This window comes from Rana temporaria, chromosome 12 (assembly GCF_905171775.1).
Source record: "Rana temporaria chromosome 12, aRanTem1.1, whole genome shotgun sequence".
In the NCBI taxonomy this organism is placed as follows: Eukaryota; Metazoa; Chordata; class Amphibia; order Anura; family Ranidae; genus Rana; species Rana temporaria.
Window position 1 is genome coordinate 133,952,502 of NC_053500.1, and position 25,838 is coordinate 133,978,339.

Here is a 25,838-nt window from a genome sequence, read left to right on the forward strand (position 1 = left end):
TTTCCCAGGATGCAGTGCACTTCCCCATTATAACTCCCCATCAAAGACTTCCAGGAAGTAAGTGCTTGTGGGCTTCACAGAGATAGAACTCTGGCATAGGAGTCCAGCTTTCTAAACACGTGGCCTACATCTCACAACTGACCATGTGATCAGCAGCAGAAAGAACTGCAAGATTCCACAAGTGTTTCTGAGGTGCAAAGTCAAGATGTTGGCAGCAACTGTCATACATTTAATGACCTTCAACTCTTGTCACGCCAGCTGAAGTGTCAGGTCTAGACCAGGTATAAATGACCTCAGACGAAAAGAAAACAAGGGCGCACCAGCCTTGTGCATTATCATTTGGATACATTTTATTAAAATGCAATATAAAAACTACTCACAATTGTAGTAGAAAGGTACGCAGTAAAAAAGTAATTCCATAAATGGCTACAGCATGTTGAACTCGAACAGCACTCCGAATGGTCATGGAGGATGTGATGAGGATCACTGCTGGCTGACGCGTTTCAAAGCACAAGACTTCTTCATCAGAGCTGGGCTGTGTGTGTGTGTAAACAGTAATCAGTGCATTTTTATAGCACTGATCACTGTATTTATGCCAATGGTTCCAAAAATGTGTCAAAAGTGTCGGATGAGTCTGCCATAATGTTTCAGTCCTGATAAAAATCGTAGATCGCCACCATTAGTAGTAAAAAAAAAAATGCTATAAATGTATCCCCTATTTTGTAGACGCTATAACTTTTGTGCAAACCAATCAATATACGCTAATTGCATTTTTTATTACCAAAAATATGTAGCAGAATACATATCAGCCTAAACTGAGGAAAAATTCACTTTTGAACTGAATTTAGAAAGATTTGCAAATGTATGAAAAAGGAAAAACTGAAATATCCCATTGGCCCCTTTCACAAGTGCGGACTGTTCAGGTCCGGCTGTCACTTTTTTAGGCGGACCTGAACGGGCGCTCCATACAGGTCTATGGTGCGACGGATAAAAATAAATAAGAAAACAACAAATTTTTTTTTTTAAAGCGACCCGTCCCGACGAGCTCGCGCGCAGAAGCGAACGCATACGCGAGTAGCGCCCGCATATGAAAACGGTGTTCAAACCACACAAGTGAGGTATCGCCGCAATCGTTAGAGCAAGAGCAATAATTTTAGCCCTAGACCTCCTCTGTAACTCAAAAAAAGCAACCTATAGAATTTTTTAAAAGTCGCCTATCGAGATTTTTAAGGGTAAAAGTTTGACGCCATGCCACGAGCGGGCGCAATTTTCAAGCGTGACATGTTGGGTATCATTTTACTCGGCGTAACATTATCTTTCACAATATATAAAAAAAATTGGGCCAAATTTATTGTTGTCTTATTTTTTTAATTCAAAAAAGTGTATTTTTTCCAAAAAAAGTGCGCTTGTAAGACCGCTGCGCAAATACGGTGTGACAGAAAGTATTGCAATGACCGCCATTTTATTCTCTAGGGTGTTAGAAAAAATATATATATATATATAATGTTTGGGGGTTTTAAGTAATTTTCTAGCAAAAAAACATGTTTTAGTCTTGTAAACGCCGAATCTGAAAAACACCTTCTGTCCTTAAGTGGTTAAATGTATCATTTTGCTACACTTAGAGGCGCCTCTACTTTTTTATACTCCGTTGTGAAATAACGCTACTTGTATATCAAGACATCGCTTGTATATCATATCCAAATGTATTCCAAAAATTTGCTGGTCTTGCAAGATGCTCTCAAACTAAGGCTTTAATGTATTTATTTGTAAAAAATAAAATAAAAAAATTAAAACCATTTATAATTATCCTTCCACTTCATAATTATGTGGCGATTTGTGTTGGTCTATCACATAAAATCCCAATAAAATACATTTACGTTTTTAGTTGCAACATGACAAAAATTAGGAAAACTTCTAGGGGTATGAATACTTTTTCAAGGCACTGTAGGTAGCTTTTAATAACCATGAATGTATCCAATGACACACATTTCTAGGGGCAACTCTTCATAAGAACAGTCAGGGACCATGCTGGGTCTGTGGCACTTCATTCATGTGCTAAAATGAATTACAGCTCGTCATAGGTAATGTGAGCGTGGGCAGTGAGGATAATCTGTCACTGCTTTGCTCCCGGGGTTGGTGACAGCTCCCTAGCAGGTGGCCAAGTGACCCCAGTAACTTTGCTCTGTATGACCTGCAGGCAGGGAAGGTATTCTCACTTCTTCACAAATCCTTATCATCCCAATGCCTCCTGCCAACCAAAGATGCTACTACAGTGTTAGCATAATATGGTATTATGAGAAAGTTTACTAAAAGTTGAGTAATTATTTTCTTATTTCAAAGACTTAAAGTGGAGTTCCAGCCTTTTCATGTTTATTAAAAGTCAGCAGCTACAAAAAGTGTAGCTGCTGACTTTTAATAAACAGACACTCACCTGATCCACGGTCCAGCGATGCGGCCGCCCAGAGCGTCGCTCCTCTCTCCCCCCCCCCTCTCTGCCAGCGCCTCCATTCATATTGTTGGCCGTCAGCCGTGACAGCTTACGGCTTCGCAGCCGGGCACTCACTGCACATGCGCGAGTCGTGCTGCGCTCTATAAATGGACAGGCGATCTCCTGGGACCTGTCACTTGTCCCAGGAGATCGCTGAAAGGGAGGGGCTGCCTAAAGCAAGAGGAGGAGTCGCCTAGGCGGTCCCGGAAGGAGGAAGTTGGACAGGAAGTCCCACTCCTACTGAAGCCCCCCCCCTGCCAAATGTGGTATGTAAGGGGGTGAGGAGTGCTTAAAGCGGAGGTTCCACTTTTGGGTGGAACTCTGCTTTAAGCTGGCCATAATCAAATACATTTCTTTTGTTCGGCCAGCCTTTCTGGTTAATAAGGGTTACATATCAGACTAGGGTGCCCACATGTCCCGGATTGCCCGGGACTGTCCCACAATTGACATGTCTGTCCCGGGTCCCGGGCACCTTCATTCCGGGACAATACAATGTCCCGGAATGAAATAGAGGATACACAGACACCCCTTACTAACTAATGGCTACATTTCCAGAACTGGTTGCTAGGGCCAGCGCTGCCTGACATCTTGCAACTAGTGATAATTTACTCTCAGACAGTGAGACCGGGAGCGAGGCCTGCGCCTAGTGCACCACTGCTGTCCCCACCCACCTCGGCACCTCCTGCTTCTCTGGCGCCCAGCGACAAGCAGCAGGGACTGGTGATCTTCACTCTCCAGATAGTGACGCCACTCCTTTCCTTCTACGCACGTGGCTTATGCAGAGGGAGTGACAGTGGCACTGCATCTGGTGGCAGGCTATGGGTGGCAAGTGGCACTGCATCTGGTGGCAAGTGGCACATTCACCTGACAACCCGCTGCCAAACTACATTACCTCCCTCATCTTTTTTTGGGGAAGGTGAGAGAGGGGGTGTGTCCCTGAATGGCAGTTTGCAAATGTGGTCACCCTATATCAGACACAATGTGCCCTTAAAGCGGAGGTTCCGCCGATTTTTTTTTTTAAAAGACAGCAGCTACAAATACGGCAGCTGCTGACTTTAAAAAAATGGACACTTACCTGTCCAGCAGCCGAGATTGCTTGGTCCTCGGCAGCTTCCGCCGCCATCCTCGGTGAGGGATTCAGGAAGTGAAGTCTTGCGGCTTCACTGCCCGATTCCCTACTGCGCATGTGCGAGGATCGCGGCGTGCCGTCACTGGTCCCCGCTCTCTCCTGGGAACAGTGTTTCCCAGAAGACAGGGGGGGGGGGGTGACATGACAGGCTGGATTCCCCACGGGGATCAGAACCCGGAAGTGGTGCAAATACCTGTCTCAGACAGGTATCTGCACCCCCCCTCCCCCCTGAAAGGTGCCAAATGTGTCACCGGAGGGGGGGGGATTCAAAAAGCGGAGGTTCACTTTTTGTGTGAACCTCTGCTTTAAGTAAGACGTTTAGGACTTAAAGCATTTGCATAATAAAAGTTAAAGTGTTCTATGAACTGTTGTTATTACTGTAATGGGGCTGAGTTGTTTGACTACTTCCTATGATTTGGGCAAGGTCTTTTGTCTAGGGTGGCTGTACGACTGGTCAGGGTGTGGACACTTTAGAACCTTGCTGGCAGTTAGGATCATTTATTTGTATAAATGCCTTTATAAAACAGATTCCTTGCCCCATGACTTCAGATTCAATTTCCATTTCAAGTCCCTTTTATATTCGTATGGTAAAGCCAGCCAGCGTCACCGGAAGCTTTATGTACTGAGCGACAAAAGAACAGTGGATGATATATTTATAGACAAATATATCTCGCAGCTGCAGAACAAGATAAAAGCAAAAACTATGCATGGCAAATTAATTACTGTTATAGAAACTTTATGAATAGTTTGCCATTTACAGTAGCAGTGAATGTTATTTAGTTTGCTAATGTGCTGCGTATCATGAAAAATGTTGGACTTTTGTATCCACATTATTCATTGTCAGCTTCTCTACATAAGTGTATCTAAGAATTTTTTTTGCTAAACGGCACTGCATTACTTTAACCACTTAAGACAGCTAAAGGACCTGGCCAGTTTTTGCGTTTCAGCACTGCGTCACTTTAACTGACAATTGCGCGGTCGTGCGACGTGGCTCCCAAACAAAATTGGCGTCCTTTTTTTCCCACAAATAGAGCTTTCTTTTGGTGGAATTAGATCACCTCTGCGGTTTTTATTTTTTGCGCTATAAACAAAAATAGATCGACAATTTTGAAAAAAATGCAATATTTTTTACTTGTTGCTATAATAAATATCCCCCAAAAATATATATATATAAAAAAAAAAAATTCCCTCAGTTTAGGCCGATACGTATTCTTCTACATATTTTTGGTAAAAAAAAAAAATCGCAATAAGTGTTTATCGGTTGGTTTGCGCAAAATCTATAGCGTTTACAAAATAGGGGATAGTTTTTTTGCATTTTTATAAAAAAAAAAATGTTTTACTACTAATGTCGGCAATCAGCGATTTTTTTCGTGACTGCGACATTATGGCGGACACTTCGGACAGTTTTGACACATTTTTGGGACCATTGTCATTTTCACAGCAAAAAATGCATTGTTTACTGTGAAAATGACAATTGCAGTTTGGGAGTTAACCACAAGGGGGCGCTGAAGGGGTTATGTGTGACCTCATTTGTGTTTCTAACTGTAGGGGGGTGTGGCTGCAGGTGTGATGTCATTGATTGTGTTTCCCTATAAAAGGGAACACACGATCGATGACGGCGCCACAGTGAAGAACGGGGAAGGTGTGTTTACACACAGCTCTCCCCGTTCTTCAGCTCCGGGGACCAATCGCGGGACTCCAGCGGCGATCGGGTCCCGCGGTCACGGAGCTTTGGACCTTGTCGCGGGCGCGCACCCCCGACCCACGGCTGGGCTGCTTGTGCCCAGCCGTGCCATTCTGCCGACGTATATGTGCAGGAGGCGGTCCTTAAGCAGTTAACTGACAATTTCTTGATCATGCAGTGCCGTTTCCCACAAATAGAGCTTTCTTTTGGTGGTATTTGCTCACCTCTGCGGTTTTTAGTTTTTGCGCTATAAACAAAAATAGAGCGACAATTTTGAAAAAAAATTATATATTTTACTTTTTGCTATAATAAATATCCCCCAAAAATATACATATGAAAAATAAAATTCCTCAGTTTAGGCCGATACGTATTCTTCTATATATTTTTCGTAAAAAAAATAAAAAAAATCGCAATAAGCGTTTATTGATTGGTTTGCGCAAAAGTAATAGCGTTTACAAAATAGGGGATAGTTTTATGGCATTTTTATTATTATTTTTTTTTTAATAGTAATGGCGGCGATCAGCGATTTTTATCGGTACTGCGACATTATGGCGGACACTTCGAACATTTCTCCCCTGACAGGACCGGGAGCTGTGTGTTTACACACACAGCTCCCGGTTCTCGCTCTGTAACGAGCGATCGCGGGTGCCCGGCGGCGATCGCGCCCGCCAGGCACGCGCGTCGGGATCAGGGGCGAGCGGGGTTGGGGGCGCGCGCCCCTATTGGCTGAAAGGCGAGATGACGTATAGCTACATGATCTCGCCCAGCCGAGCCGACCTGGCGCCAAATAACTGCGGCGGCTGGTTGGCAAGTAGTTAAGCCTTAACGCAGGTCCCTTAGTGCATTCTGTTGTGATTTTATTAACATCATCTGCTCAAGACTTGAAGTAGGGGGGGGGGGGGCTTTTTTCCCCTGAAACGTGTTGACTGTATTTGATGCTTTTACCCATTCACTGTTTTAAAAAGTCCTTCAAGCGAGATGAACTGTACCAGGTTCTCCTCTGTATACATCCAAGAATTTACCATCTGGTGGGCACTTCCTTTGTGGCATTGATAGAGGTAGCAGCAGATGATCAGAATAGAGTCCACCCAGACTATATTATAATCACGGATTGCTTCTTTGAAGCAAAATGCACTTTACAGTATATTCATCAGAACCAATTTTCACCGCTATCACGCCCACATCAGATACCTCCACCACAAAATACTTCTGTACCATCAAGTGGCCTTCCGGGGTATCTTTCCAGACTATTCACTACCTTTCCTGGCTAAAAAAGCAACATCTCCATCTCTCCAAGAATTGAAATGAAAGGCACATAATGGGCGATTGTTTGCCACCAACAGTGGCGGGACATCCTATCAGCACATCTGTCTCTACAATAACATGAACAATAAGTATTGGTTTCCTCTTCAGTGTCATTTACATAATCCACCATCTGCCCCTAGACTTCTACGAGACTCAACAGAAGGCAGGCACATCAAGGCAACGATACTTAATACTGGAAGGAAATCTAGAGCAACCAATAAGGCTGGTCACAATTCATTCGTGAATCCACCACAGGATAAAATACCAACAGATGTCATCCCGATTACTGAAGGAGTCGTAGCCATGATCCCACCCTGTGTACTAGTAAACATTTGAGTAGAAGTTTCCAGCCAGCAGCAGATGTTGTTAATCATGTTATATATGTAGCTCCGCCCACACAGCCACGTCATTCAGGCTGGTTACTGTACAAATTCTTTGACTACAAGTCCCATCTGCCACCTTGCATGTCCTCCAGCCTGGTCCATTCCTCCATACAGGGGAAAGAAAGCTTTGGAAGAACTTAAGCACCCCCCCCCCATTTTACTTACCTGAACTCTGAATTTCCGTGGGCGCGATCCCGCCTTTGCTCTCTACACGGGTTCTCGGCTCTTTATTGGATAGATTGGTAGCAGTGCAGCCATTGGCTCCCGCTGCCATCAAATCCAATAACGTAGGCCCTGGGCGGCACTGAGTCCTGCATTCGGCGGCTGCGGACGCCAAATGCTGGACATGGGAGTGCGCCCGCAAGGTAACCCCCTTGGCAGAGAGCTTCCCAGAGGGGGTTATCTGATGCAGGGAGGAGCCGCCGTGGGACCCCAGAAGAGGATGCTTGGGGTCACTCTGTGCAAAACTAACTGCACAGTGGAGGTAAGTACGATATGTTTGTTATTTTATTTTAAATCAAACCTATATTATCACTTTAAATTGGAGGTTCACCCTATAAAAAAATTCTAACACTAGATCCAGCCCAGTTCTGCATATACAATGACACTGACCTTTTTTTTTCTTGTAGATATCGTTTAGCCTTAGAATTCACCGCGGCTTCCGGGTAGGGAATCCCGCGGGAGTGGGCGTTCCTATTGACATTGACATGCCAATTGATTGACATGCTAAACGACGGCGCACACAGCGCGTCACGACTTCCCGAAGGAAGCTTGGGTCGGCTCGGCTCTATTCGGCGCCGGTGCGCAGGCGCCGAATAGAGCCGAGCTTCCTTCGGGAAGTCGTGACGCACTGTGTGCGCCGTCGTTTAGCATGTCAATCAATTGGCATGTCAATAGGAACGCCCACTCCCGCGGGATTCCCTACCCGGAAGCCGCGGTGAATTCTAAGGCTAAACGATATCTACGAGAAAAAAAAAAAAAAAAGGTCAGTGTCATTTTATATGCAGAACTGGGCTGGATCTAGTGTTAGAAATTGTTTATAGGGTGAACCTCCACTTTAAGCTTTGACAATAAAACCTGAGGGCAGGGTAGCACAGTACCTCGATGGCTTTGCCGCCGGCTCACCGCGGGTCCTCCCGAGAGTGCCACCTCTCCCAGACAACGTCGTGGTCATTTTATTTGTCCCGGATCCTGGCTGTCATCTTTTCCATGAGCTCCACGTCCTTAACCCTAGTGTAGAGGGCCTCCTGGGATGGGGGTAATGGTTTCTTCCAGTGAAGGGCTACCAAACAGAAAACATTTTAATGTGATGTCTAAACCAAGGAAGCATTAAAGTAGACCTCAGTCCTATTTTCAAACATGACCTCGAACACAAAGGAGAAAAACAGCAAGGACACTGCCAGTAAATCGTTACTCCGACATCATCCGTCCGGGTTTATCAGCATGCGGCAGGGGCTGTCCTGGGCTGAAGACCAATGGCATCACATACGATGAGAGAAGCAGTCTGCCTTCAAATGAGCCTCTCGGTCTGGGACATTGTCATTGCCGGTTTTCTCCTTATGTAACAACACAATACACACACAGGATTCCATTCAGCTGAACTCATAACCAGATGTGCACGCCTGACGCTGTCAGCCTCATACTAGTTATAGAAAGTCAGAGAACGCAAGTCTACTTCCATAGGCCATGGTCTCTGTTTTGACCCTTTTGGCTTGCGAGATACATCGGGATATAAATCCAAGTATTTAAAGTGGAGTTTCCATCCCCAAATTTGTTTTTCATTATTGTGCTCATTAGACCTAAAAAAGAAAAAGAAAAAAAAAAGGTTTACTCATATGGAAATGCCTGTTGCTATGCTGTCCCACGAAATCTGCCTTTGGAATCACCTAGGATTCTGACATCATCTCCCTCTAATGCTCCTGGGAGATGTGTGTCATCATTTCCCAGGATGCAGTGCGCTACCCAAATATCACTCCCCATCCAAGACTTCCAGGAACTACCGTATTTATCGGCGTATACCGCGCACTTTTTTGCCCTGAAAATCAGGGCAAAATCGTGGGTGCGCGGCATACGCCGATACCCGCTTTCCCGCGCCGAGTTTGAATACTGCGCCGACATATACCGAGCGCAGTACACTCGGGTATAGTCGGGCAGTCTCGGCTCCTTCCGCGCTCACGTCCTGGACGTACAGGACGTCAGCGCGAGAGTTGCCGAGCATTGCCGACAATACACGAGTGTACTGCGCTCTGTATATGTCGGCGCAGTATTCAAACTCGGCGCGGGAAACGAGCAGGGAGGACGCGAGGACGCCGCAGAAGGACGCCGGACCCGACGAAGAGGACACCCGAAGCCGCAGAAGGACGCCGGACCCGACGAAGAGGACACCCGAAGCCGCAGAAGGACGCCGGACCCGACGAAGAGGACACCCGAAGCCGCAGACGGACGCTGGTCCCGACGAGGCCGCCGATGGACACCGCGCAAGACACCAAAACTGTAATTTAAAAAAAAAAAATGACAACGGTGTGGACATAGTTTTATAAATGATATTTTTTGAATAACTATGCGGAGCGGCGGCGGATTGTAAAATAGTAAGTGACCGGATTTATATTATAAAAACGCAGGATGAAAGTAAATACATTTAAAAAATGCTAATTGTGGTTGGAACCCCGCTTAAAGGAGGAAAAATACGAAAAGTGATCTGTCATTTCCCCTAGTCAGTCCCATCCCCCCCTTTAGGGAACACAATTAACCCCTTGATCGCCCCCTAGTGTTAACCCCTTCACTGCCAGTGACATTTTTTACAGTAATCAGTGCATTTTTTTTAGCACTGTTCGCTGTAAAATTGTCAATGGTCCCAAAAATGTGTCAATAGTGTCCGCCATAATGTCGCAGTCTCGATAAAAATCGAAAATCGCTACCATTATTAGTAAAAAAAAAATGCCATAATTCTATACCCTATTTTGTAGAAGCTATAACTTTTGAGCAAACCAATCAATTAACGCTTAGTGCGATTTTTTTTTATCAAAAATATGTAGAATACGTAGCGGCCTAAACTGAGGAAAAAAATATGTTTTATATATCTTTTGGGGATATTTATTATAGCAAAAAGTAAAAAATATTGTTTTTTTTTTCAAAATTGTCGCTCTATTTTTGTTTATAGCGCAAAAAATAAAAACCGCAGAGATGATCAAATACCACCAAAAGAAAGCTCTATTTGTGGGGAAAAAAAAGGACGTCAATTTTGTTTGGGAGCCACGTCGCACGACCGCGCAATTGTCTGTTAAATCGACGCAGTGCCGAATCGCAAAAAGTGGCCTGGTCTTTGACCACCCAAATGGTCCGGGGTTTAAGAAGTGAACGCATGTATATGAACGCATTGTTTCACATTGCAAACTGTGGTCTTTATCGGTGCTTTTTGTTGTGATACGATGGCAGCGCAGCTCCAATGTAAAGGCGTTGCCACGCACCGCCACGCATGGCAACGCACTACTACTGTACATTGGTGCCCTTCATGACCAAATAATAGTGAGTGTGGTCTGAGACTTCTTTCTCTGGCACCCTTTTATGTTTCTCCCTCATATTATCTGAAGAGGACCTCACCAGAAAAGTCACCGCAATGATAAGCAATGGAGAAGACAGGACAACTATTATGCCGTTAGTAATGTGAGGAGAGCACCAGCCCGCATCCATTGCTGACTGGAGACGTCAGGCACGGGAAACGATTACGTCAGGAGGCTCGAGTTGCTGTGGCGGGAAGCGCGGTCGCCGTGGAGACGAGGCCTAGCAGCAGTGGCGAAGCCTGACTCGGCGTTGCGGTTGCCATAGGAACGAGCCTTCCGTGTGGAGCTGCGGTCTGGAATAAAGTAAGCAAATGGATACAGAGAGTTGTCCTTCTTATGTACAACAGCCGTAGCGGACCCGGGGAGGTGAGAAACCGCCGAGAATTCGGTGCTTTCACTTTATTTGTCCCTTATATCGTTCCTGTCAGCTCTGTGGGAGAATGGGAGGGGATGCAGATGGAAGCTTCCTGGAGGACAGTTTTCTGTGAGAGGATACACACAAGTGCTGCCAGCTGTGTGTGGCTGGCAGTATATGGGTAGGGGTGGGAAGAGTTGGGCATTCACACTCTGTATTCTTTAACAGCAGGGCTGTGTAACCCACCGCTTCAACCTTTGACCCCAAGCACCCACTGCTTCAACCTTTGACCTCAGGCATCTACCACTTCAACCTTTGACCCTGAGCACCCACCTCTTCCAACTTTGACCCTGAGCACCCACCGCTTCCACCTTTTGACCCTGAGCACCCACCGCTACCAACTTTGACCCTGAGCATCCACCTTTGACATAAGGCACCCACCACTTCAATCTTTGACCCCAAGCACCCACCTCTTCCACCTTTGACCCTGAGCACCCACCACTTCAACCTTCCACCTTTGACCCCAAGCACCCACCTCTTCCACTTTTGACCCTGATCACCCACCACTTCAACCTTTGACCTCAGGCATCTACCACTTCAACCTTTCACCCTGAGCACCCACCTCTTCCAACTTTGACCCTGAGCACCCACCGCTTCCACCTTTTGACCCTGAGCACCCACCTCTTCCAACTTTGACCCTGAGCACCCACCGCTTCCACCTTTTGACCCTGAGCACCCACCGCTACCAACTTTGACCCTGAGCATCCACCTTTGACATAAGGCACCCACCACTTTAACCTTTGACCCCAAGCACCCACCTTTGACCCTGAGCACCCACCACTTCAACCTTTCACCCTGAGCACCCACCTCTTCCACCTTTGACCCCAAGCACCCACCTCTACCACCTTTGACCCCGAGCACCCACCACTTCAACCTTTGACCTCAGGCACCCACCACTTCAACCTTTCACCCTGAGCACCCACCTCTTCCACCTTTGACCCTGAGCACCCACCGCTTCCACGTTTGACCCTGAGCACCCACGGCTTCCACGTTTGACCCTGAGCACCCACGGCTTCCACATTTGACCCTGAGCACCCACCACTTCAACCTTTGACCCTGGGCACAACCATTTCCACCTTTGACCCAGGGCACCCACTGCTTTAACCTTTGACCCAGGGCACCCACAGCTTCCACCTTTGACCCTGAGCACTCACTGCTTTAACCTTTGACCCAGGGCACCCACCGCTTTAACCTTTCACTCTGAGCACCCACCATTTTAACCTTTGACCCAGGGTTGCCAATTGTCAGTAAATTTACAAACATTTGTGAAATTCGTAATTTTTGCATCTGTCCATGAATGTCCACTATGGACAGATGCAAAAATTAGGCATCTTACGCTTCCCATGGGGGCCCTGGACGGAGGGGGGGGGGGCATGAGCACCAGCGGGGGACCTGAAAAGTGGAGGTTCGTAACACAGCTCTAATCTTCTCTGCAGCGACAACTGCACAGAATGAATGGACAAGTATTGCTCTGTACAGAGCTCCCCATTCATCCCACAAACGAAAGCATAGTAAACATGTTTATTATGCCCCTGTTATGAATGAACAGAGTCAGTGATCGATACGAATTTGTTACCCTAAAAAAAATGATCCTGTTCTTTTAAAGAATGAATAACAGCACAGTGCTTATGCTGTGTAATGTATCCCTTTTTATCATCTAAAATACCTGGCTGGTGCTGCCCTCCCCTCTGTAAACTGACCACGTTTACCATGGCTGCTAAACCAGGATACTGTGGTCAGTTTACGTGCCTTCGTCTCTCCTCTCTTCCCCCCTCCCTGCCTGTCAGCTAGAGTCAGTGCCAATCTGCTTCCTCCCCCTCCCCTCCTGCTGCTAAAATAACTTTGTTATTGTCATACAATCCCCTGTGTTAGATGAAGGTATGTTCTTTATTAAAAAAATATGCTGCTTTATACCTTATTTCAGAGCTTTACAACCACTTTAAGACAAGGAAGGGGTGGGTAAATTACACATTTACCCGCCCCTTCCCCGGGCTCCATCCTGACAGATCCCCGGCAGTGCTGTGGGGGAGCCAGGGGAGAGCATAGGAGTCCAATCATAGCAGGAGGAGGATAGGAGGGGTGGCATGCAGAGGAACCGATCCCTGCAGCTGCAGGGGAACAATGAAGGGGATTGGTTCCTCTATATGCCTCCCCTCCTATCCAGGTGTACAGAGGGCCTCATGGGCCCCCTGGAGCATGGGGCTGGGTCAAAATTGCAAACCCTGCGAACCCCTGATGAAAACTATGGCCCAGATTCACAAAGCACTTACGCCGACATATAACAAGTTACGCCGACGTAAGTGCAAATGTGCGCCGTCGTATCTGTGCGCCAGACCCACAAACAGATATGCGCCTAAAACCAGGCTACACCCCGCCGACGTAGCTTGCTTACGACGGCGTAGGGTGGGCGCACATTTAGGCTGGGTGCATGGTGTCGCTCCCATTGATTAGCCATTCAAATATGCAAATGAGGTAAATATGGCGATTCACAAACCTGCGTGCGCCCGACGCAGGCTACGCAAGTTGCACATAAGTTATACGTCCGGCGTAAAGTTATTCCCCATAAAGGAGGTGCAACCCAGCAGCAGACATGCAAAGGTCTGCACCAGGGAACACAAGACGGCGTATTTTACGTTGGACGTGTGTCTGGCTGGGCGTAGGTTACGTTCACGCCGTACGCAGTGATCCGGCGTGGTTGTGAGCAGGCGCAGGGGGATGCGTCCACGTCACGGCGCATGCGCAGTTCGTGATACGTATCTGTCTGGCGCTCTGGCCCATCATTTGCATGGGGTCACGCCTCATTTGCATGGGTCACGCCCACTTCCACCTACGCCGGCGTACGCCTTCGAATCCCATGCCACGCTGGCGCAGCGTTGGGAGCACTGGTTTGCTGAATGCATTGCTTGCCTCTCTGCTCTGTGTTGGCGTAGCGTACATTGGTTACTCTACAGCGGCGTAATGTGCGCCTTTCTCTCTGTAAATCTGGGCCTATAATTCCCTTAATGCACTTGTGCACATGCATCTAATGGCATCCATCAAATACTCCTGATCTGAGGACCCTGTCTGCGCCAACATGCACAGGTAGCCCAGTGGAGTAATGGCCAGTGGAGGACTGCTTGTAATTGTAGTCCTCTGTCTGCCTGTGTATGTGTCGGTGAAGGTAGAGATCACACTCTTCTACTCAGTAGTCTCATCATCATGGGAGCATGCACAAAACGGTGGCTCCATGGGACCCTGCAAGGGAAAGGTGCTGAAAGTACTGCAAGGGACAGCTTCAGTCTGAAGGTGAGTGTCGCAGTCATTACTTTTTTTTTTTTCTGTTGGGGAACCAAATGAAGAAAAAACAAAGTTTAACTTTAAGACTTTTCAATACAGATGGTTAATGGTGAGATGCGTTCCTACATAATCTACCGGTAGTAATACAACATTTTTACAGATGTTGTCATATCCGGCTGTGCTTCCTACTAGGCTGCGTTATCAGTTTCAGTACCCAAGTTAGCCATTCGCCGAGCAAACAGATAACCGTCAGATCTCTGCTTTGCATAGAGTTGAGAATTAAATATTTTTTTTTTGCAAATGAGTTTCCAAGCCATAAATGCATAAATGTTTGTGATATTTTGTTGCTTTGCTGCACTGGCTGCTGTTACTATTTGATATGTTAATAAATAGCTGGATTCAGGTAGGGTTACGCTGGCGTATGAGTAGATACGCCGTCGTAACTCTGAATCTACGCCGGCGTAAATTTAAGCGTATTCTGGAAACCAGATACGCTTAACTTAGGCTAAGATACGAGCGGCGTAAGTCTCCTACGCCATCGTATCTTAGGGTGCAAATTTTCCTCTGGCCGCTAGGTGGCGCTTCCGTTGAGTTCGGCGTAGAATATGTAAATGACTAGATACGCCGATTCACGAACGTACGTGCGCCCATCGCTGTAAAGATACGCCGTTTCCGTAAGAGGTACGCTGGCATAAAGATAAAGCTGCCCCCTAGGTGGCGTAACCAATGTTAAGTATGGCCGTCATTCCCGCGTCGAAATTTGAAAATTTTACGTTGTTTGCGTAAGTCGTCCGTGAATGGGGCTGGACGTAATTTACGTTCACGTCGAAACCAATACGTCCTTGCGGCGTACTTTGGAGCAATGCAAACTGGTATATGTACACGGACGGCGCATGCACCGTTCGTAAAAAACGTCAATCACGTTGGGTCACCACCCATTTACATAAAATACGCCCCCTCATCCTCATTTGAATTAGGCGCGCTTACGCCGGCCCCATTTACGCTACGCCGCCGTAACTTAGGAGGCAAGTGCTTTGTGAATACAGCACTTGCCTCTCTGACTTACGGCGGCGTAGCGTAAATACGATACGCTACGTTGCCGCAAAGATACACACATGTACCTGAATCTAGCTAAAAGTTTCCTACTTGCCTAATAAAGGAATAAGATACCCTGTTTTCCTGAAAGTAAGACCTACCCTGAAAATAAGACCTAGCATTATTTTCCAGGAGGGCTGAAATATAAGCCCTACCCTGAAAATAAGCCCTAGTTGAAAATGATTGCAAAATCCTATAATCCACTCTATTACAGTAGTATATATTGTACAATGTGGGTGTTTCTGTAATATAAATCCAGGGAAGAGAGCTCCGGCGGGTCACAGAAACGCAGAGCAGCGCTAAAACGAACGTATTTGGCACAATTATTTTACAAAAAACACACATTGTACATTATATAGTTACATAGTTAGTCAGGTTGAAAAAAAGACACAAGTCAATCCAGTTCAACCAAAAAATAAATAAAAAATAGCAATAATAATATCATACAATCCCATATACCCAATTCTATACCCACAGTTGATCCAGATATACTACTGTAATAGAGTGAACTATAGGATTTTGCATGCATTTTTACTCAGTTCACACTGGGGATTCCTGTCAGGCAGGGAGGGAGAGGGGGACAGAAGACAGCACTTTACATGGTAAGACCTACCCTGAAAATAAGCCCTACTGTGTCTTTTGTTGCCAAAATCAATATAAGACCCGGGCCTATTTTCGGGGAAACACGGTATTTGGCTTCCTGTTTCTACAGCAGTGTTTTTTCTATACATGCGTTTGTCGGTCTGGGTGACACTGACCTTTACTATAAGGTCACATTTACACCTGTGCAATGCGTCACTTTTTTTTTTTACTGTGTTTTTAGAGTGTTTTGTCACGTGACAGCGTAGGCCAGCCCTACATGCGACAATCGTGCCACAGTAGCTCATGTTGCTCAGTAGCTCATGTACCTTTTTATTGGCAGTAAACAAAGTGCAGTGAAATGGGCGTGTGTTTTTTTTTTTATTTTTTTTATTCCTTTTCACTGAAAAGTTTTTTTCTATGCCAGGGTCACTATCATATCCCCTTTCAAGTGTTCCCTCTCCAGAAAGAATACGTTCAATGCTTGTAATCTTTCCTAATAGCTATGATCCTTCTAGCCCAGTGATGGCGAACCCTGGCACCCCAGGTGTTTTGTAACTACATTTCCCATGATGCTCAACTGCACTGCAGAGTACATGAGCATCATGGGAAATGTAGTTCCAAAACATCTGGGGTGCCAAGGTTCACAATCACTGCAGTCCTGTCCCTTTATTAGCTTTGTTGCCCTTCTCTGGACTCCTTCGAGTTCCAACACATCCTTCCTGAGGACCGGTGCCCAGAACTGGACGGCATACTCCAGGTGCGGCCGGACCAGAGTTTTGTAGAGCGGGAGAAATACAGTTTTATCTCTGGAGTGAATCCCCTTTTTAATGCATGCCAATATTCTGTTGGCTTTGCTTGCAGCAGCTTGGCATTGCATGCCATTGCTGAGCCTGTCATCTACTAAGACCCCCCAGGTCCTCTTCCATCCTAGATTCCCTTCAGAGGTTCTCCCCCTAGCGAGTAACTTTAGTTTGTATTTTTCGCACCCAAATGCATTACCGTATTTATCGGCGTATACGCGCACTTTTTTCCCCTTAAAATCAGGGGAAAATCGTGGGTGCGCGATATACGCCGATCCCCGCTTTCCGCACTGTGTTTGAACGCCGCCGCCGACATATACCGAGCGCAGTACACTCAGGTACGCTCGGCCAGGCTCGGCTCCCCTCGCGGTCACGCCCTGTGCCGCCTCCTAGCCTTTATGCGAGAGGAGCCGAGTGAACTGCGCTCGGTATATGCCGGCGGCGGCGGCTTTTAAACACAGCGCGGGAAGCGGGGATCGACTCAGAAACAGCGCGGGAGAAGCGGAGAGGACACCACCAGGGCCGCAGAGGGACGCCGGACCGGACAAGGCCGCCGATGGACGCCGGGCAAGACACCGACGAGGGGCATTCAAACGGTGAGTATTTTCTTTTTTTTCCTGAAATTTCCCTTCCAGGTTGGGGGTGTGCGCTATACGCCGGGGCGCGCTATATGAAGATAAATACGGTACTTTACGTTTTTTAACATTGATTCTCATTTGTCATGTAGATGCCCACCCCATTATTTTATTTAGGTCTTCTTGCACATCCTGCGTAGAAGTTATTGCCCTTGCTCTGCAAATATTGAGCTATTTATCCCATCCTCTATATCGTTTATAAATAAATGAAAAAGAATTGGTCCCAGGACAGATCCTTGGGGACTGCTCACATTATCAACCTGATTTTTATTTTTTGTTTTTCTAGCACTACATGAAATACAAGATGATGGGCGAAGAGCAAGACCTAACCGACCTTCTGGCCAGAAAAGAGAAAGAATGGAAAGAGCTGCAGCAACGTCAGATCCTTTTCCTTCAACAGAACCTCAAGGAAACGCAGAAGAACCTGCAGGAGCAAAAAGATAAATTTGATAGGCTGAAGAAGGATTTCACCCATAACTTCAAGGTGCTGGCTGAGAGAGAACGTGAGCTGGAGCGGTACGAAGCCATGTTCTCCCAACTGAAGGTGGTGGAGAATTCGAAGCAGTCCGAGATAAGCGACTTAAGAGTACAGATTGAAAAGCTTCAGCAAGAGATGCAGAGAGAGAAGAAGAATTTCAGTGATTTACAGAGTCATTATCAGAGGAAAATCAAAGAGCACCAAATAGAACTCGATCGAGTAAACAGGTAGAGTGTTACATTTATTTAAATCTTGTTCAGTAATAATAAAATTAGTGTACATTTTTTTTATTCGATTTATTTCCAACCCCGCCTCCATTCATCCTGCGTGACAGGACCGTGGACTCAACCTGCAGATCCTAATGCGCATGTGTCCGCTGCTGCTCTTCGAGGACACGCAAACCCACACGAGCAGGATACAGGGGGGAGAGTGAGGACGTCACACAGTTGCCATGACAATGCGTTTCGGAGGCATGGCCTCCTTCTTCAGGTCCGAAACACGTTGTCATGGCAACTGTCTGACGTCCTTTCTCTTTTCCCCCTGTATCCTGCTTGTGTGGGTTTGTGTGTGCTTGAAGAGCAGCACCGGCCTGGACCGGACGCATGTGCATTAGGATAACAAAACTACTCCTTCATAGTACAGCGAGTGTTATCGCACTCATACAGAAAGTGTGTTACTGGCAGGATCACCAGATGAAATAAAGAGGAGGGAAAAGCCTGAAAGAATAGAAAAAAAATGCAGCCACCACATCTAAGGACTGATAAACTGCAATATATTCAATTTACATTCCTGGGTTGTACACACTGACTCTTCCACTGCAGCAGAAGAAAGATAATCTGTAACTGCTACGCGTATAATATGTACCGAATGGTAAATAATCTGTGACCTTCCACTCCAGGCGCCTAAAGTGTATCTTTACTGTTGTTTAAGCTCTAAAAATAGCAATCTCGATCGGCTTCTGGAGGAGTATGAGAAAGTAAAGCGTGAGCTCGAGAGGAAAATTGAAGAGGTCCAAGGAGATCTGACCCTACAGAGACAGGTGAGAGTGAAGTTATGTCACTGATGGGTTTATTTTTGGTATTTTCTGAAGATCCCTAGAGCTACATGGTCCCCAGTGCTACAAGATCCCCAGAGCTACATGGTCCCCAGTGCTACAAGATCCCCAGAGCTACATGGTCCCCAGTGCTACACGATCCCCAAACCTACACGGTCCCCAGTGCTACAATATCCCCAGTGCTACAGGATCCCCAGTGCTACAGGATCCCCAGTGCTACATGGTCCCCAGAGCTACATGGTCCCCAGAGCTACATGGTCCCCAGAGCTACATGGTCCCCAGAGCTACATGGTCCCCAGAGCTACATGGTCCCCAGAGCTACATGGTCCCCAGAGCTACATGGTCACCATAGCTACATGGTCCCCAGGGCTACAAGGTCCCCGAGGCTGCAAGATCCCTGGGGCTGCAAGGTCCCCAGGACTACAAGGTCCCCGGGGCTGCAAGGTCCCCAGGGCTGCAAGATCCCCAGTGCTACAAGGTACCCGGGGCTGCAAGATCCCCCAGGGCTGCAAGATCCTTGGTACTACAAGATCCACAGGCCTCCAAGATCCCCAGTGCTACAAGATCCTCAGAGCTACAAGATCCCCAGGGATCTATTCTGGTTTATGTAAGAGTTTACAACAGCTTTAATGCTGAACTTTGGACCTGCAGAACCCTTTTAGCGGGGTCCCTCCCACTCTGAAAGAGTTGAATGCTCCTTATTTGCAGTATTTACCCTAGTCTCCCCCTCCCTTTAGATTGTAAGCTCCATGAGCAGGGCCCTTCTATTCCTTCTGTATTGTAATTGTAAAGCGCTGCATAAACTGTCAGTGCTATATAGATCCTGTATAGTAATATTCTCCATTCCAGCATGTTCCAGAGCTGTCCTCTCCCTAAAGCTTTGGGCAGTCCCTTGGTATCACCACATATAATGCATGGCTAGTAAACCTGCATTGTATGTGGATGGGTTGGGTGTGTGACCGTGGCTGTGAGTGGCTTAAGCCCAAAGTACAAACACGCATGCTCGGAATCAATGCTTACCAAACACAACATTAGCAGACGGTACCCAAAGGGTCGCGCTCAAGAGCTGAAAAAACACGTAGTACGTCACTACGTTCGTGTTTGTTGGCCGACAATTGTGTGACGTTTTGTATGCAAGACAACATCCAGGCACACACCCTTCGGACAAAACTCTGACGCTTTGTATGCGGAAAATCCGACGTGTGTACGAGGCTTTAGAGAGGAGAAAGAACCGGACTGGCCTTGAAAGTAGATGGAGCCTGCTGTGGTGGGTAAGTATTAAGGTAAGTATTTCACCCTATTCTGGGAACTGGACATGACCAACATTTACCCTTGCAGTGGGCAAACCACCCCACTGTGAGGGTATTTCTTTGTTTCAGCTCAGCGTTTAGCTCTAATGTCAATATTAGCACATTAATATATATTTATTGTCTGCCAGCAATGGGAGGGTAAAAATCCCCACTGAATGCTGAGATGTGGCAGGCCATGGGTTTAATGTCTGATCAGATGCGGACAGCAGTGTGGTGTGCTTGTAATTGTCGAGATTTATTGATCCTCCTTTGCTTCATCCAGCACATCCCAGTCCCCCCCCCCCACTTTTTTTTAGCCGGTTGGCTGTTCAATCAATCACCTAGTCTGGATTAGTGCTCAGGGCAGCCATTCTGGCAAGTGTACTAAATAGACCGCTGGGTGACGGCGTGTGTGGTGAGTGTAAATAGACGAGAATTCAGACTGGAAGAAGCTGTTCCAAGATTGCTTAATCTCTGTCACCTTGGAAGGGCACATTTAATAGAGGTATATTAGTACAGGACAGACCTTTCTCGTGACCTGTGTGTTGTCATGGCATTTATAGCTCGGTCAGAGGTACAAATGTCAGCTCAACGCAGAGCTGGTAAAGGTCAGCGAGCACTGGTTAAATTGTGATGGTGCCATAATTAGACCTCACCTGCAAATCGCTGTGACACAGTCTCCACTTTCACACTGAGCTAATTAACTATTGGGAAGACCTTTAAAGAGATACTGTCACTTTGTCTATGCAGGGCACATTGGAAGTGTCTGTGTCTCAAACTGGCAGCCCTCCAGCTGTTGCGAAACTACAAGTCCCATGAGGCATTGCAAGGCTGACAGTTACAAGTGTAGCGCCTGTGTACTTTTAGTGCAGGTGCTATTCCAAATTTAGAGGGGGATGAGAGAGTTAGTTAGCTCTCATCCTGGTGATTTGTGTAAATTAGGCCTCTGTTCTAGCTGGGCTGTACTGTCGGTTCATTCTGTGTTCCTGAGGTGCTTTTCCACCCCGGGGCGACAGGTGGCAGCAGTGGAGTTCAGTCTGGAGCGCCTCTTGCCAGCAGCCAATCGGGAGGGGTTTTCCCTCGCGGGGCATGCTGGGGGAGGGTACTTCTTGAGCAGACGCCTTTTGGCGGGGTTCTTGTTCCGGGTGCGGCACCCACCTTCAGGGTGTCTGCACATCACGGCCCCCGGCGATATAGCCTTCCAGGCCGGGGTGCGCGTGCAACGCGGTGTTCTTGGTTCCGGGACCATGCTGGCCCGAAGCAACTGAAGCTATGGCGGGGCCCCAGTGATCTACTGGGTCCCCCAAACTTTGAGAGGAGATCCCAAGCGAGTTGTGCTGTTCAGTGGGGAGTCAGGCTGAGGAGAGCCAGGAGGCAGGAAATCCAACAGGGCCTGGACAATCCATCAGGGATCGAGGTAACCGGACACTGAGAGGTTGGATGTCAGCAACCTGCCGGTGACCAGTTGAGAGACTACCTGAGGGAGATTCGGGCACTAAATTTACCAAGGAGGATTTACCTCACGATCTACATTCTAGAGAAAGGGGCCTATGGCAGAGGTCCCGTTCTGACCTTCATTTCTATTAAGTCTGTGGCAGAGACTTATTTTCTCCTCGAGTTTCCGAGTGATAACCTGGCTGCCAGGTCGGTGTGAGAGGCCTGTCCGGGTACACTATACCCACTCCGGCTGGAGTGGCGACTTAAAGAAAAGTGCCGCTAGAAGCAGGACTGCTTCCATATTGTCCAAGCCTGAATCTGCTACTCTCCTCCCTTTCACCCATCTTCTTCCTATCCTACCTCAAGTTTACTGTTTTGCCGTGTTGGGTGAAATAAAGCTACAAGAAAAGACACCTGCTGCTTAGACATTCCATTATTGCTCTCATCATCTCATCATCATCATACCCCTAGACGCTCACAGAGGTAACACGCCATCCCTATTCTAACCAGCGGCTCCTGCGGGGGTAGCGCTACACAAGGATGACTCCGACAGGCAGAGGCACGATGGGACTTATAGTTTCGCAACAGCTGGAGGGCCACCAGTTTGAGACCCCTGGTGTATAGGGACTCACCTGACCCATAGTAGTCAAGCCTGCCATTGCTCCTTCCGTTGCCTCAGGTGGCAGAAATTCCCAGTGATTCCAGAAATGAGGGAGCATTTGTCATGTTTAGGAAACCAGTGGTGAGATGATTGGAGCTTTGTAATATGGTGACATTATCCTGCTGGAAGGAGCCATCAGAAGATGAGGACACTGTAGTCATAAAGGGATGGACATGGTCAGCAACAATACTCAGGTAGGTCGTGGTGTTGGGGGAAATTCCGACAGCAAAAGTCCGATGGAGCATACACACGGTCGGAATTTCGGACCAAAAGCTCACATCGGACTTTTCTTGACGGAATTTCCGATCGTGTGTATGCGGTATTAGACATGGATGCTCTATGCCAGCTGTCATTCTGCAGTCAAATGTCAAAGCCTTTAATTCCCACTGAGAGATTGACATTTGGCTGCTGAAGGGCAAGGAGAGGCATTCTTAACGCTGGGAGCATGACATTTGGTTTGATCAATGTGTATCATTATAATTTGCTGCGTGTCAGTGCTGCTAATCTTCTGCAGCCTTTTGCTGACCCTTTACAGCAGGGCTAGAGTTTGAGAGGAAGAAGCAGCACAAAGAGTTGATAAGAGGAAATGGCACAGTGACAGAGAAATGAGCTCATGTGCAGCTTCTTCTTGTACTACTCAGTCAAGAGAAAGTGTATATTTTGAGGACGGGTCCAACCTGGAAAGTGGGTGAACTATGCTGCCTATTACACTAAGGACATCTAGTGGCAAAGAAAACGCACAGCACCTCTGGATTGAAGGTGAATATTGCAGCAAGGCTGATTTTGTTATTTTAGCTTTTAATGGGCTTTTCATTTTTTTTTTTTTTCTTATTGTTTTTGGTTGGAGATCTGCTTAAAAAAAGTAAAATTATTTTAAACATTACACCAAAAGATTGACATTTTAATGAACTGGTTTACATATACTTTAACAAGCAAAAAATTCTCTCTTCCTTTTCCTGACTGCTGTGTGATTCTAGACTTGCTCTGGCATGCCGTACATTCACAGAATCTCCTGGTGTACAGCGCTCAGTTAATTGGAATCCAATACCCACCCTGTCCTGGCATACCATGCATTCACAGAATCTCCTGGTGTACAGCGCTCAATTAATTGGAATCCAATACCCACCCTGTCCTGGCATACCATGCATTCACAGAATCTCCTGGTGTACAGCGCTCAATTAATTGGAATCCAATACCCACCCTGTCCTAATGTCGCCGATCACTGTATCCAGGACTTCTTAACACTGCTGGCTCTGTGTCCGCGCATTAACTTGTAAAGCAGATGTCCAGAAAGATAAGACTTTCTCTTGGCCCTCAGACCGCACTTCTCATACATTTACACAATTATTAGAGGGTCGGCCCACCTAAAATTGATATTTTGATTATAAGTGGGGACCAGTGGGCTGAGTCAGTCCCTGGCTTCTTATGTTTTGAATCCCCCAACAGCAGGGATGGACTGGCCATTGGGACTACAGGGAGTTTCCCGGTGGGCCGATGGCTCAGTGGGCCGTCTTCAGTGACAGCAGACCGCCGCCCCCCCCTCTGCTCCTCTGTCTCTCCCTTCCCGCAGCGCTCACCTCCTCTCCCCGCAGCGCTCACCTGGGGGGAACAGAGAAGCTGGGGGAGGACCAGAGAAGCGGGGACGATGACAGAGGAGCATGGGGAAGGTGACAGAAAGCTGACTTAACAGCTGTGGCCTGGGAGTTTCTCACTTCTGCCTAATCTTGTCCCATAAGGGGGGGGGGGGGGCACCAAACTGATTCTTTGCCCCGGGTGAAATAATGTCTAGCTTGCCCACCGGTACTGCCTATAAAAGTACCAGTACCAGCCGTTCTACTCTAATAAAGTAGAACGGCTAGTGGCTAGTGAAGGGGGAGAGGGGGCTTGGGTGGCCGGGGGGTGCGGGAGTTGTCCGGCCGCCATGGGAGAGACCTGTCAAAGTGGGCCAGTCTGGATGAAGTCCAGGGCCAAATTTTTGTCCCAGTCCAGCCCTGCCCAACAGTAAGATGCCATTGCTGTAATTCTGGACTCTGTTTCTGTCTTTGGTGTTCCTGCCCACCTTTGTGTGCTCCTGCTCCTCCTCTCACAATCCCTACAAAATTAAAATGAGAAAAATACAACAGGAATGGTGGGAAGCCCTCATAGTGGGCACAGCAGGTGTGAATTCAGTGCAGAGATCTCACCAACCAAGACCCTGAAAGGTATCAGAAAATGTCAGATGGTTCAAAGTTGATCTAAAGGCAGAAGTTTTTTTTTACCCTAAAGTGGAACTTCCGCTCATCTGATTCCTTCCCCCTCCGGTGCCACAATTGGCACCTTTCAAGGGGCGAGGGGGGACAGGATACCTGTCTTTGACAGGTATCTTTTTCCACTTATGGGAGTCCAGGCCGCGACCTGTAAAGTCACCCCGGGGCTTCCTCCTCCTCCCCCTGGCCGCCGGGCCAGTAGGAGAGAGGAGCGGGGCATCCTGTCCCCCCTCCCCCCAAAAGGTGCCAGTTGTGACACCGGAGGGGGGGAGGAATCCGATGAGCGCAAGTTCCACTTTAGGGCGGAACTCCGCTTTAATGATGCATTAATGAATACAGAGTTGCATTCATTTGTGTATTTTTCTCTCTACCTGGAGTTCATTTGTAGGAAATTATCCTAATTGTCTGTCCTGCTGACATTTCTCCAGACAGAGAAAGTTAGTTTAAAATAGAACTTTGCCTACAAAAATAAAGTTATCCCCCCCCCCCCCCCAAGTACATGCACCCACTTCTGCTTAGCTCTCCTAGGCAAACTGAGCAAAGGTTTGCACCCCCTTTCCCTACCCACAACCTCTTGGGACATGTTACATGTCCCAGGAGTCTTTAAGTCCATTAAGATAGTGCAGCAAGACTCATGCATGCACAGTGGGGAGCACCGGGGACCCAAAGACTTATAAAAAACATTTCAATAAAGTTCTAAAAAAAACAAACAAAAAGGTTACAGTGTGATTGACTGCTGCCTTCACATTGCACACCAGCTGCTAAATTCAGAATGTTTCCCTTTCCTTTCACAATAACTCTGTCACCTCCTCATTTAATCCTAATCCAAAGATTTCTGGATTCACAAACAAAACACTTTACATCCTTTTGGTTTGAATTGTGATTTAGCTTTATATTTATTCTATGAATGAACATTGTTTTTTTCTTTCGTTCGCTGACGGACACAGCAACTTAATCTTGACCTTAGGGTTATCTCGCCCACCTTCGGGAGAGGACAGTCCTCTGCTGAAGGAGGGCTATATTACCCTAGTCAAGATTAAGTTGCTGTGTCCGTCAATGAACTTCAGAGAAAAGGATTTTACAGTGAGTACAAAAATCAATAATTTTTTTTTTATTGACAGGTTATTGGTTACTGTTGATTACTACAGGTTTATATTTTCCTCAATCAGTGCTGGGAAATTACAGTGACCACTAGCGTCGTTCGGTGGAATAAATACTTATATTCACCTGATGCTAATTGTCCAACAATGAATATTTTTTTTTCTGGTCTTGTTACTATTTATTTGCTGAGATTTTGAAACTGTCACCAACTTGTATTATG

The 25,838-nt window shown here is 46.9% G+C and overlaps 2 protein-coding genes across 4 annotated transcripts in view; one reads left to right on the forward strand and one right to left on the reverse strand.

Annotated features, from left to right (window-relative positions):
- The window catches only part of SLC16A3 (solute carrier family 16 member 3), a 74,919-nt gene extending 66,662 nt beyond the window's left edge, over positions 1–8,257 (reverse strand). The window contains exon 1 of the mRNA XM_040330784.1: positions 8,090–8,257. The gene's annotated coding sequence lies outside the window, so the exon portion shown is untranslated. The remainder of the gene's footprint in view (positions 1–8,089) is intronic.
- CCDC57 (coiled-coil domain containing 57) overlaps positions 1–25,838 on the forward strand; it is an 85,245-nt gene that overhangs the window by 8,110 nt on the left and 51,297 nt on the right. The window contains exons 1-3 of one of the 3 annotated variants that reach the window (XM_040330782.1): positions 10,754–10,852; positions 17,639–18,057; positions 18,761–18,869. In XM_040330782.1, coding sequence (XP_040186716.1) covers positions 17,645–18,057; positions 18,761–18,869 — 522 coding nt within the window. In that variant the 5' untranslated portion in view covers positions 10,754–10,852; positions 17,639–17,644. Of the gene's footprint in view, positions 1–10,753; positions 10,916–17,638; positions 18,058–18,760; positions 18,870–25,838 lie in introns of those variants that run through there. The other 2 variants (XM_040330780.1, XM_040330781.1) reach the window with 2 other exon arrangements.